The 12,814-nt window shown below is 52.3% G+C and overlaps 1 protein-coding gene across 1 annotated transcript; it reads left to right on the plus strand.

Annotated features, from left to right (window-relative positions):
• Positions 1-1,536: 1,536 nt before the first annotated feature.
• tsr2 (TSR2 ribosome maturation factor) lies at positions 1,537-11,466 on the plus strand. Its single transcript, XM_055630177.1, has 5 exons — positions 1,537-1,693; positions 4,826-4,916; positions 7,585-7,676; positions 8,627-8,827; positions 11,130-11,466. The coding sequence occupies exons 1-5, from the start codon at positions 1,610-1,612 to the stop codon at positions 11,256-11,258; spliced, it is 597 nt and encodes a 198-aa protein (XP_055486152.1). The 5' UTR covers positions 1,537-1,609; the 3' UTR covers positions 11,259-11,466.
• The last annotated feature ends 1,348 nt before the right edge of the window (positions 11,467-12,814 follow it).

The following is a 12,814-nucleotide window of genomic DNA, read 5'->3' on the forward strand; positions in this document are numbered from 1 at the left end:
CCTACATTAAAAGTCTTCTCACCCACCACTCCACCTCCAGGTCCCTCAGATCGGCCGACTTGGGGTTGCTGAATATCCCGCGTTCTAGGCATAAGCAAGGATTTTGAGCATAAGCTCAAGGGCGACCTCACCTTTGAGGTTGTAGCTCCTAGACTGTGGAACAGCCTCCCTATAATGTTCAGAGATTTGTTTGAATTGAGTTTAATAGCCTGATGGCTGTGGGGAAGTAGCTATTCCTGAACCTGGTCATTGCAGTCTTCAGGCTCCTGTACCTTCTACCTGAAGGTAGCGGGGAGATGAGTGTGTGGCCTGGATGGTGTGGGTCCTTAATGATGCTGCCAGCATTTTTGAGGCAGCTCCTCGACTAAAAATGTATCTATACTCCCAAGCCTTTCTTGATGTCCACTGAGCGAGGGCTATATGTATATATGTATGTAGTTTGTTTGTTTATACTATTCTTATAACAAATGTAAAGAACTTTGGCGAACAAGAGTTGTTTTTTAAATGTGCTTTAGAAATAAATGTGACTTGGCTCAGGAAGGCCGTCAGCATCCATAAAGACTCCTCACACCTTTGTAATGGACTGTTCGAACTACATCCCTCCGGCAGACGTTACAAGGCCTTCTACACCTGAACCTCCAGACTCAGGAACAGCTTCATTCCCAGATCTATTGCGGCTCTGAACCGGCCCTGCTGAGTGCCCCCCACCCCCCATGGACTGTCTCCCTCGGATGGTCATGTCGCACAGACACATCTGCACTTTGTTTAAGAAGGAACTGCAGATGCTGGAAAATCGCAGGTACACAAACAGGCCATTTGCTTTCTTCACTGCCTGCTGTACATGCATGCTTACTTTCATAGAAACATAGAAACATAGAAATTAGGTGCAGGAGTAGGCCATTCGGCCCTTCGAGCCTGCACCACCATTCAATATGATCATGGCTGATCATCCAACTCAGTATCCCGTACCTGCCTTCTCTCCATACCCCCTGATCCCCTTAGCCACAAGGGCCACATCTAACTCCCTCTTAAATATAGCCAATGAACTGGCCTCAACTACCCTCTGTGGCAGAGAGTTCCAGAGATTCACCACTCTGCGTGAAAAAAGTTCTTCTCATCTCGGTTTTAAAGGATTTCCCCTTTATCCTTAAGCTGTGACCCCTTGTCCTGGACTTCCCTAACATCGGGAACAATCTTCCTGCATCTAGCCTGTCCAACCCCTTAAGAATTTTGTAAGTTTCTATAAGATCCCCTCTCAATCTTCTAAATTCTAGAGAGTATAAACCAATTTCATTTTTGGAGGTCCAAGAGATAAAAATGTGATCAAGTGGACAGTCAGGCAGACTGGTGAGAGAAGTAGGAAGGGAGGGGGAAGAGAAATATAGGGTGGGTTTAAATTCTGCCCCTCTGACTGATGAGGAACAGCAGGGATGAGGCCACTTCCTGGTCGATTTGCCCCGCTCCCCAGTCGTCACTTCCGCGCGCTCCTTGCAGATGCTCCTCCGCGGCGCCAGGGGGCAGCAGAGGCCGGTCCTCCCAACCAGCCCATGGGGCTCCACCGCGCATGCTCACCCGAGGGAGTGAGTGAGGGAGGGGAAGACGAGCTGTCATGGCGGCGCCGAGGCCTCCAGCAGCCGGCGGGCTGTTCGCCGAGAGCGTCGCGGCTGCTCTGGGCTCATGGCCGGCCTTGCAGGTGAAGCGACGCCCGGGACCGCGCGTTTATTACCGGGTTGGGGGGGCCGGGAGGGCCCGGCGGGCGCGGTCGCAGGGGAAGAAGAGCCGGGGAGCGAGAGGCGGACAACATGGCGGCCTCCGGGACCGCGTTGCCAGGAAGTGACGCGTGCCCGCGGGCGGAAATGACGGCTGGGGAGCGGGGCAAATCGACTAGGAAGTGATGATATGATATGCCATTTATTGTCACTATACATGTACAGTGAAACTGAAAGCTGCTCGTACTCAGTGCATACATACAATTAGCACAAAAAACAAGAAACAGAAAAACAAAACAGAAGGGAGATGGGGGGGGGGGGGGGAATAGGTGCACAAATTCTACGGCGCTACATACATATATACATATATACAGATGGAAGTCCGTGTTGGGCGGTGTAGTCAGTGCATGTGTGGATTTGAATTTATGGTAGATATAATTCTCGGGAAGCAGCTATTCCTGAGTCTGTTTGTCCTGGATTTGATGCGCCTATAGCGCCTTCCAGAGGGCAGCAGGTCGAACAGTCCAAACGCAGGATGGGAGCTGTCTTTGGTGATCTTCTTTGCCCTGCTAAGGCAGCGGGAGGTGTAGATGTCCATCAGGGAGGGGAGAGGGCAACCAATGATCCTCTGCGCTGTCCTGGTTACCCTCTGAAGCCTCTCCCTGTCTGCCATGGTGCAGCTGCCATACCATGCTGTAATGCAGTATGTCAGCAGGCTCTCGATGGACGAGCGGTAGAAGGTCAGCAGCAGGTTAGAGTCCAGGTTGTGCTTCCTGAGGACCCTCAGGAAGTGCAGCCGCTGCTGAGCCTTCTTGATGACCGCCGTCGTGTTGTCCGTCCAGGAGATGTCAGCAGCGATATGGACGCCGAGAAGTGACCTCATCCCCTGCTGTTCCCCATCAGTCAGAGGGGCAGGATTTAAACCCACCCTATATTTCTCTTCCCTCTTCTCCCCCTCTACTCCCCCACTCTTCTCCCCCCCCCTCTTCTCCCCCCCCCTCTTCTCCCCCCCCCCTCTTCTCCCCCCCCCCTCTTCTCCCCCCCCCCCCCCTCTTCTCCCCCCCCTCTACTCCCCCCTCTCTTCTTCCCACCCCCCCTCTACTCCCCCTCTGCTTCCCACCAATGCCCCCCCCCCCCTCTCTCCCCCCCCCCTCTTCTCCCCCCCCTTTCTTCTCCCCCCTCTTCTCCCTCCCCCCCTCTTCTCCCCCCCCCCCCCCCCTTCTTCCCCCCCCCTCTTCTCTCCCCCCCCTCTTCTCCCCCCCTCTTCTCCTCCCCCCCCTCTTCTTCCCCCCCCTTCTCCCCCCCCCCCTCTTCTTCCCCCCCTTCTCTTCCCCCCCTCTTCTTCTCCCCCTTCTCTCCCCCCCTCTTATCCCCCCCTCTTCTCCCCCCCCTTCTCTTCCCCCCCTTCTCGTCCCCCCCCCCCCCCTTCTCCCCCCCCCTCTCTTCTCCCCCCCCTCTTCTTCTCCCCCTTCTCTCCCCCCCTCTTCTCCCCCCCCCTTCCCCCCCTTTCTCTTTCCCCCCCTTTTCTTTCCCCCCCTTTTCTTCCCCCCTTCTCTTCCCCCCCCCCTCTCTCCCCCCCCCCACTCTTCTCCCCCCCTCTCTTCTCCCCCTTCCCCCTCTTCTCCCCTCCACCTTTTCTCCCCCTCCACCTTTTCCCTCTTCTTCGCCCCCTCCCCCTTTTCCCCCCCCCCCCCCCCACTCCTAGTTCTCTCACCAGTCTGCCTATTATGTTCTGTGTGCTGAAGCAAAGCAAGAATTTAATTGTCCTATCTGGGACACATGACAATGAACTTGAACTTGACTGTCCACTTGATCACATTTTTGTCTCTTGGTCCTCCTAAAATGAAAGTAAGCATGCAGGTACAGCAGGCAGTGAAGAAAGCGAATGGCATGTTGGCCTTCATAATGAGAGGAGTTGAGTATAGAAACATAGAAAATAGGTGCAGGAGTAGGCCATTCGGCCCTTCGAGCCTGCACCGCCATTCAATATGATCATGGCTGATCATCCAACTCGGTATCCCATCCCTGTCTTCTCTCCATACCCCCTGATCCCATTAGCCACAAGGGCCACATCTAACTCCCTCTTAAATATAGCCAATGAACTGTGGCCTCAACTACCATCTGTGGCAGAGAATTCCAGAGATTCACCAGAGATTCATAACAAGAGGAGTTGAGTATAGGAGCAAAGAGGTCCTTCTGCAGTTGTACAGGGCCCTAGTGAGACCACACCTGGAGTATTATGTACAGTTTTGGTCTCCAAATTTGTGGAAGGACATTCTTGCTATTAGAAACATAGAAAATAGGAGCAGGAGGAGGCCATTCGGCCCTTCGAGCCGGCACCGCCATTCATTGTGATCATGGCTGATCGTCCCCAATCAATAACCCGTGCCTGCCTTCTCCCCATATCCCTTGACTACTTGCCCCTAGAGCTCTATCTAACTCTCTCTTCTCTAAATCCATCCAGTGACTGCCCTCTGTGGCCGGGAATTCCACAAATTCACAACTCTCTGGGTGAAAACGTTTTTTCTCACCTCAGTCTTAAATGGCCTCCCCTTTATTCTAAGACTGTGTGTGGCCCCTGGTTCTAGACTCGCCCAACATTGGGAACATTTTTCCTGCATCTAGCTTGTGTTGTTACTTGCGAGCAGAGCACCAAGGCAAATTCAGATTCAGATTCAGATTCAATTTTAATTGTCATTGTCAGTGTACAGTACAGAGACAACGAAATGCATTTAGCATCTCCCTTGAAGAGCGACATAGCAAACGATTTGAATAAAAAAAAAATAATAATAAGTGTCCGGGGGGGGGGGGGTGATTGGCAGTCAGTCACCGAGGTACGTTGTTTAGTAGAGTGACAGCGGCCGGAAAGAAGCTGTTCCTCGACCTGCTGGTTCGGCAACGGAGAGACCTGTAGCGCCTCCCAGATGGTAGGAGGGTAAACAGTCCATGGTTGGGGTGAGAGCAGTCCTTGGCGATGCTGAGCGCCCTCCGCAGACAGCGCTTGCTTTGGACAGACTCAATGGAGGGGAGCGTGGAACCGGTGATGCGTTGGGCAAATTCCTTGTATGTGCACGTATTTGGCCAATAAAATCTATTCAATTGTTCCCAATCCGCAGATCGCACTGGAGAACGGGTTTGGGGGAGTCTACGGGCAGCAGAAGGCGGACTGGATGGTGACGGCTGTGGAGCGGTACTTTCTGGACAACGGTGAGAAATGTCTGAAACGGTGCAGGCTCTTCGGCCCACGATACCCATGCCAAATCTAATGTCAAGTCGATCTCATGGATATACATTCAAGCTGAAGAAGGGGGTACTGTCCGAGGGGGTACTGCATTAGCATTGTTAGCATTCATAGCAAAAGGATTTGAATATAGGAGCAGGGAGGTTCTACTGCAGTTGTACAGGGTCTTGGTGAGACCACACCTGGAGTATTGCGTGCAGTTTTGGTCCCCAAATCTGAGGAAAGACATTCTTGCCATAGAGGGAGTACAGAGAAGGTTCACCAGACTGATTCCTGGGATGTCAGGACTTTCATATGAAGAAAGACTGGATAGACTCGGCTTGTACTCGCTGGAATTTAGAAGATTGAGGGGGGAATCTTATAGAAACTTACAAAATTCTTCAGGGGTTGGACAGGCTAGATGCAGGAAGATTGTTCCCGATGTTGGGGAAGTCCAGGACAAGGGGTCACAGCTTAAGGATAAGGGGGAAATCCTTTAAAACCGAGATGAGAAGAACTTTTTTCACACAGAGAGTGGTGAATCTCTGGAACTCTCTGCCACAGAGGGTAGTTGAGGCCAGTTCATTGGCTATATTTAAGAGGGAGTTAGATGTGGCCCTTGTGGCTAAAGGGATCAGGGGGTATGGAGAGAAGGCAGCTACAGGATACTGAGTTGGATGATCAGCCGTGATCATATTGAATGGCGGTGCAGGCTCAAAGGGCCGAAGGGCCTACTCCTGCACCTATTTTCTATGTTTCTACCTTCCTTCCATCGAGTGGATTTATCGCAGTCGCTGCCTCAAAAAGACTGGCAGTATCATCAAAGACCCACACACCATCCTGGCCACACACTCATCTCCCTGCTACCTTCAGGTAGAAGGTACAGGAGCCTGAAGACTGCAACGTCCAGGTTCAGGAATAGCTACTTCCCCACAGCCATCAGGCTATTAAACCTGGCTCGGACAAAACTCTGATTATTAATAACCACTTTCTGTTATTTGCACTTTATCAGTTTATTTATTTATTCATGTGTGTATATCTTTATATCATGGTATATGGACACACTGATCTGTTCTGTAGTAAATGCCTACTATGTTCTGTGTGCTGAAGCAAAGCAAGAATTTCATTGTCCTATACAGGGACACATGACAATAAACTCACGTGAACTTGAACTTATTTACTATCGCCCGCCGGGGGCTTTGACTCTGACATCGGGAGGAGAACGAGGAGTGCAGGGGAGAGATAAGACTTTGCCTTCCATCACAGTGAGGCGGAGATTCACTGTGATGCATGTCTGTGTAAATTGTGTTGTGTCTTGGTTCTTCTTCTTGTTTGTATGACTGCGGAAACCAAATTTCGTTTGAACCTCTGCGTTCAAATGACAACAAATAAATTGTATTGTATTGTATTGAGATGCGTTTTTATGTTGTTGATCATCTTTCACCCGTATCTGAAACATTTAATTTTTAAGATACTGTTGCACATTATGTTAGGGAGTTAAAACGGGAGTTGCACATTGTGTTAGGGAGTAAAACAGCTGTTATGACGAGAGGTACCATTGTCTGATACCACAGGATATTAGCCCCGATCATTGGTATGTCTATTCTTTGATTAAGAACTGAAAAACAAGTTCTTATCTGTGTTTCTCTCGTATCATGACGGCTGATCTGCAACGCCTGTTTTTAATAGCGCATTGTGCCTTAAAATGTCTGCCATGGGTAAAATAAAATGTCTACTACAGCGTTAACCGGAAGTGTTGGAGCTAGAGGCGGTCACAGACAATAGACGATAGGTGCAGGAATAGAGGCCATTCGGCCCTTTGAGCCAGCACCGCCATTCAATGTGATCACGGCTGATCATCCCCAATCAGTCCCCCTTCCTGCCTTCTCCCCATATCCCCTGACTCCGCTATTTTTAAGAGCCCTATCCAGCTCTCTCATGAAAGCATCCAGAGAACTGGCCTCCACCGCCCTCTGAGGCAGAGGATTCCACACTCACAACTCTGTGTGTGGAAAAAGTGTTTCCTCGTCTCCGTTCTAAATGGCCAACCCCTTATTCTTAAACTGTGTGTGTGTGTGTGTGTGTGTGTGGCCCCTGGTTTTGGAGTCCCCCAACATCGGGAACATGTTTCCTGCCTCTAGCGTGTCCAAATCCTTAATAATCTTATATATGTTTCAATGAGATATCCTCTCATTCTTCCAAGAGTGAGTGTACAAGCCCAGCCGCTCCATTCTCTCAGTATATGACAGTCCCGCCATCCCGGGAATTAACCTGGTGAACCTATGCTGCACTCCCTCAATAGCACGAATGTTATTCCCCAAATTAGGGGATCAAAACTAACAACAATACTCCAGGTGTGGTCTCACCAGGGCCCTGTACAACTGCAGAAGGACCTCTTTGCTCCTATACTCAATTCCTCTTGTTATAAAGGCCAACATGACATTGGCTTTCTTCACTGCCTGCTGTACCTGCATGCTTACTTTCATAGACTGATGAACAAGGACCCCCAGATCCCGTTGTACTTCCCCTTTTCCCAACGACGCCATTTAGACAGGGAGGGGTGTGGGAATGGCGCACTCTCCTGCCGAGCCAGTCCCCAGCTGGACCCCACGCTTCAGCCATGCTCACCCTCTGACCGTCCTATCCTCCCCACAGCGGACCTGGACAGAGTGGAGGTGGAGGAGCTGCTGGCCGAGCTGCTGGACAACGAGTTTGACACGGTGGTGGAGGACGGCAGCGTGTCGGAGGTACGAGGGGTCACTGTGAGGGGCGTAGGTGCCCGAGGGAGGTGGGCTGCAGAGGGGGAGGAGTGCGGGGGCCAGTGGGAGAGGAGGGTGGTAGAGTGACAGCCGCAGGGAAGAAGCTGTTCCTGGACCTGCTGGTTCAGCAACGGAGAGACCTGTAGCGCCTCCCGGATGGTAGGAGGGTAAACAGTCCATGGTTGGGGTGAGAGCAGTCCTTGGCGATGCTGAGCGCCCTCCGCAGACAGCGCTTGCTTTGGACAGACTCAATGGAGGGGAGCGTGGAACCGGTGATGCGTTGGGCAATTTTCACCACCCTCTGCAATGCCTTCCGGTCGGAGACAGAGCAGTTGCCGTACCATACTGTGATGATATATATATACACAATAAATAAATAAATAGATAAAGAACAATGGCCCGTTATAGTTCAGAGTTTGATGGTGAGTTTAATAGGCTGTGGGGAAGTAGCTATTCCTGAACCTGGACGTTGCAGTCTTCAGGCTCCTGTACCTTCCACCTGATGGCAGCGGGGAGATGAGTGTGTGGCCAGGATGGTGTGTGGGTCCTTGATGATGCGGCCAGCCTCTTTGAGGCAGCGACTGCGATAGATCCCCTTGATGGTGGGGAGGTCAGAGCCATTGCTGCACTGGGCAGTGGTCACAACTTTCTGTTCCGCTCTAGGGCAGGGCGCTCAAGTTGCCGAACCAAGCCACGATGCAACCGGTCAGCATGCTCTCTGCCGTGCACCTGTAGAAGTTCGAGAGAGTCCTCCTTGACAAACCGACTCTCCGTAATCTTCTCGGGGGGTAGAGGCGCTGATGTGCTATCTTTATGATTGCACCAGTGTTCTCGGACCAGGAAAGATCTTTGAAGGGCAGGTGTAAGGGCCGGGGGGGGGGGGGGGGGGGGGGGGGGGGGGTAGGGGCTGTTGTGACCCCGTTGTTTGCCGTTGCCAGGTGGCGGAGGAGATCTGGACGACCTTTGCCCTGTGCCGGAGGGGTCAGGAGGAGGAGGTGAGAGGTCGCATCCAGAGGCTGGTCCAGAGGAGGCGCAGCGTCAGGGTGGAGGTGGTGGCGGGGACGAGCGGGGCCGAGGGAGCCGGGGATGAAGATAGCGAGGAGGAGGAGGAGGAGGAGGAGGAAGATGGCGGAGCAGAGGTGAGGCCTTTGAGTCGGAGAACTACCAACCTAACGTCCACTGAGGCTGAGTCGTAGAGAGATACAGCGTGGCCCAACTTGGCCCACAACGGCCAACGACACCCGACCCAGCTACACGAGTCCCACCTGCCCGCGTTTGGCCCATATCCCTCCAAACCTGTCCTATCCATGTACGAGATTGATCCCTGGGATGGCGGGACTGTCATATGAGGAAAGATTGAAAAGACGAGGCTTGTATTCGCTGGAGTTTAGAAGGATGAGGGGGCATCTTATAGAAACATATAAAATTATAAAAGGACTGGACAAGCTAGATGCAGGAAAAATGTTCCCAATGTTGGGCGAGTCCAAAACCAGGGGCCACACACACAGTCTTAGAATAAAGGGGAGGCCATTTAAGACTGAGGTGAGAAAAAACTTTTCCACCCAGAGAGTTGTGTGAATTTGTGGAATTCCCTGCCACAGAGGGCAGTGGAGGCCAAGTCACTGGATGGATTTAAGAGAGAGTTAGATAGAGCTCTCGGGGCTAGTGGAGTCAAGGGATATGGGGAGAAGGCAGGCACGGGTTATTGATAGGGGACGATTCAAGCCAGCACCGCCATTCAATGTGATCACGGCTGATCATCCCCAATCAGTACCTCGTTCCTGCCTTCTCCCCATATCCCCTGACTCCGCTATCTTTAAGAGCCCTATCTAGCTCTCTCTTGAAAGCATCCAGAGAACCGGCCTCTGAGGCAGAGAATTCCACAGACTCACAACTCTGTGAGAAAAAGTGTTTCCTCATCTCCGTTCTAAATCGCCGACCCCTTATTCTTAAACTGTGTGTGTGTGTGTGTGTGGCCCCTGATTCTGGACTCCCCCAACATCGGGAACATGCCTCTAGCGTGTCCAAACCCTTAATAATCTTATATGTTTCAATAAGATGCCCTCTCATCCTTCTATATTCCAGTGTACAAGCCCACAGCCGCTCCATTCTCTCAGCATATGACAGTCCCGCCATCCCGGGAATTAACCTGTGCTGCATGATCACAGTGAATGGCGATGCTGGCTCGAAGGGCCGAATGGCCTCTACTCCTGCACCTGTCGTCTATTGCCCGTAAACGTACGTTACCGCGGTGTTAAGGGCGGGCTGGAGGGGCAAGGGTATCAGGCCCCTCATAGAAACATAGAAATTAGGTGCAGGAGTAGAGGCCATTTGGCCCTTCGAGCCTGCACCATTCGCCATTCAATATGATCATGGCTGATCATCCAACTCAGTATCCCGTACCTGCCTTCTCTCCATACCCCCTGATCCCCTTAGCCACATCTAACTCCCTCTTAAATATAGCCAATGAACTGTGCCTCGACTACCCTCTGCGGCAGAGAGTTCCAGAGATTCACCTCTCTCTGTGTGAAAAAAGTTCTTCTCATCTCGGTTTTAAAGGATTTCCCCCTTATCCTTAAGCTGTGACCCCTTGTCCTGGACTTCCCCAACATCGGGAGCAATCTTCCTGCATCTAGCCTGTCCAACCCCTTAAGAATTTTGTAAGTTTCTATAAGATCCCCTCTCAATCTCCTAAATTCTAGAGAGTATAAACCAAGTCTATCCAGTCTTTCTTCATAAGACAGTCCTGACATCCCAGGAATCAGTCTGGTGAACCTTCTCTACACTCCCTCTATGGCAAGAATGACCTTCCTCAGATTTGGAGACCAAAACTGAACGCAATACTCCAGGTGTGGTCTCACCAAGACCCTGTACAACTGCAGTAGAACCCCCCTGCTCCTATACTCAAATCCTTTTGCTATGAATGCAAGTCAAGTCAAGTTTATTTGTCACATACACATACGAGATGTGCAGTGAAATGAAAGTGGCAATGCTCGCGGACTTTTGTGCAAAAGACAAACAACAAAACAACCAAACAAATTATAGACACAATCATAACACACATATTCTTTTACATAATAAATAGTGGAAGGAAAAACGTTCTGTAGAGTTAGTCCCTGGTGAGATAGGCGTTTACAGTCCGAATTGCCTCTGGGAAGAAACTCCTTCTCAACCTCTCCGTTCTCACCGCATGGCAACGGAGGCGTTTGCCTGAATGCTAACATACCATTGGCTTTCTTCACTGCCTGCTGCACCTGCATGCCTACTTTCAATGACTGGTGTACCATGACACCCAGGTCTCGCTGCATCTCCCCTTTTCCTAGTCGGCCACCTAGTCTTGTGTTGAGCGGGTTCCACTGACACTGTTCCCTCTGTGTGTGTGTGTGTGTGTGTCTCTGTTTGTGCATGTTTCTATGTGTGTGTGTGTGTCTGTGTGTACAGGCCATGGACTGTGAGAGCCAGCCCTCCCCGGGCCCCGGCCCCCACTGCCCAGCCGCTGCCCAGGGCCCGAGCGAGGACAAGAGGGAGGCCACGGATGAGTGGACGGTGGTTCGGCGCAAGAGGAAGTAGGCAAGGGAGGAGGTCGAGGGGCCAGACACCTCCCTCGTCAACGTACGACCCGGCCCCAACAGGGGCTTGAAACCACGTGGGGAAACTCACTGGCAAAGGGACAGACAGGAACGCACGCACTCTTTCCCCTCTTACCCCCTCTCTGCTCCATCCTCTCTCTCCTCCTGCCCTCTCATCCTCCCCTCTTCCTCTCCTCTCTCTCCCTCTCCTCTCTCTTCCTCTCCTCTCTTCCTCTCTTCCTCTCCTCTCTTCTCTCCTCTCTTCCCTCTCCTCTCTTCCCTCTCCTCTCTTCTTCCCTCTCCTCTCTTCCCTCTCCTCTCTCCCTCTCCTCTCTCCCTCTCTCCTCTCTTCCTCTCCTCTCTTCCCTCTCCTCTCTTCCCTCTCCTCTCTTCCTCCCCTCTCTTCCCTCTCCTCTCTTCCTCTCCTCTCTTCCTCTCCTCTCTTCCTCTCCTCTCTTCCCTCTCCTCTCTTCCCTCTCCTCCCCTCTCCTCTCTTCCCTCTCCTCTCTTCCCTCTCCTCTCTCTTTCTCCCCTCTCTTTCTCCCCTCTCTTCCTCTCCTCTCTCCACTCTCTCCCTCCTCCTCTCCTAACCCCTCCTTCTCCCTTCTCTCCCTCCTCCTCCTCTGCTCTCCTCCCCTCTCTTCCCCCTTCTCCGCTCTCCGCCCGTCTCTCCCTCTTTCCTCCCTTCCTCCTCTGCTCCCTCCCTCCTCCTCTCTCCTCCCCTCTCTCCCTCCTCCTGCCCTCTCTCCCTCCTCAGCTAAATGGTTTGGAATTGGCTTTATCATGTGGGCAGCAGTAATCAACAGAAGAACAACATGTGCTGGAGTAACTCAGCGGGTCAGGCAGCATCTCTGGAGAACGTGGACAGGTACAAAGTGCTGGAGTAACTCAGCGGGTCAGGCAGCATCTCTGGAGGAGGTGGAGACGAGTGTCCTACAGATTGGTCACGTCCCGATGCCGGCACGCTTCCCGGTGACGGCGTGGTGAACAGCCGGCGGGCCGCGGTGAAGAAGGGATGCGGCAACGGGCTGCCCCCGAGGCTTTACGCCTTCTTCCCGCGAGAACAGTCAGCCGGCAATGTCCCGCGCCTCCCCGAGCCACCCCCTCCGAGCGGCCCGTACCGTCGGCAGGCGGGCGATCGGCCTCCAATCCATCGCCGGTTGAGACACTCTGAGGGGTGTACGTGTGTTCGGCGAGAGAACTTCCCCGCGAACGGACAAAGGAGAGCCGACAATCGCCATCCAGGGCTGGTGAATGTCATCGTCCTAAACGTTCCCGGTTGGACATTTGCAAGTTGACTTTTTTTGTCAATAACGGAAGCAGAAATGACAAATTAAAGGCAGTTTTATGCCTCAAGACGATGGATCGAGACTCTTGCCATTATATTTGTTTGCGGGATAAATCTTGGAACGATTTGCTCAATTTGTCAATGAGGAACTATTTTGGAATTGGCCCTCCCATCGCACGCTTCTGCCCCTCTCCCCACCCGCAAGTGGTACCTTTAGACTAAGGCTTTAGAGCAGTGGTTCCCAACCCATTTTTTTGGCCATGCCCCAC

Source organism: Leucoraja erinacea, unplaced genomic scaffold, assembly GCF_028641065.1.
Source record: "Leucoraja erinacea ecotype New England unplaced genomic scaffold, Leri_hhj_1 Leri_264S, whole genome shotgun sequence".
Taxonomy (NCBI): domain Eukaryota; kingdom Metazoa; phylum Chordata; class Chondrichthyes; order Rajiformes; family Rajidae; genus Leucoraja; species Leucoraja erinaceus.

What these genes read in the sequence shown, in the direction of transcription:
- tsr2 (XM_055630177.1), top strand. Translation starts at nt 1,610, where the DNA reads ATGGCGGCGCCGAGGCCTCCAGCAGCCGGCGGGCTGTTCGCCGAGAGC. An exon ending in GCTCATGGCCGGCCTTGCAG is followed by an intron (nt 1,694 to 4,825) that starts GTGAAGCGACGC and finishes CCCAATCCGCAG; the next exon opens with ATCGCACTGGAGAACGGGTT. An exon ending in AGGAAGATGGCGGAGCAGAG is followed by an intron (nt 8,828 to 11,129) that starts GTGAGGCCTTTG and finishes CTGTGTGTACAG; the next exon opens with GCCATGGACTGTGAGAGCCA.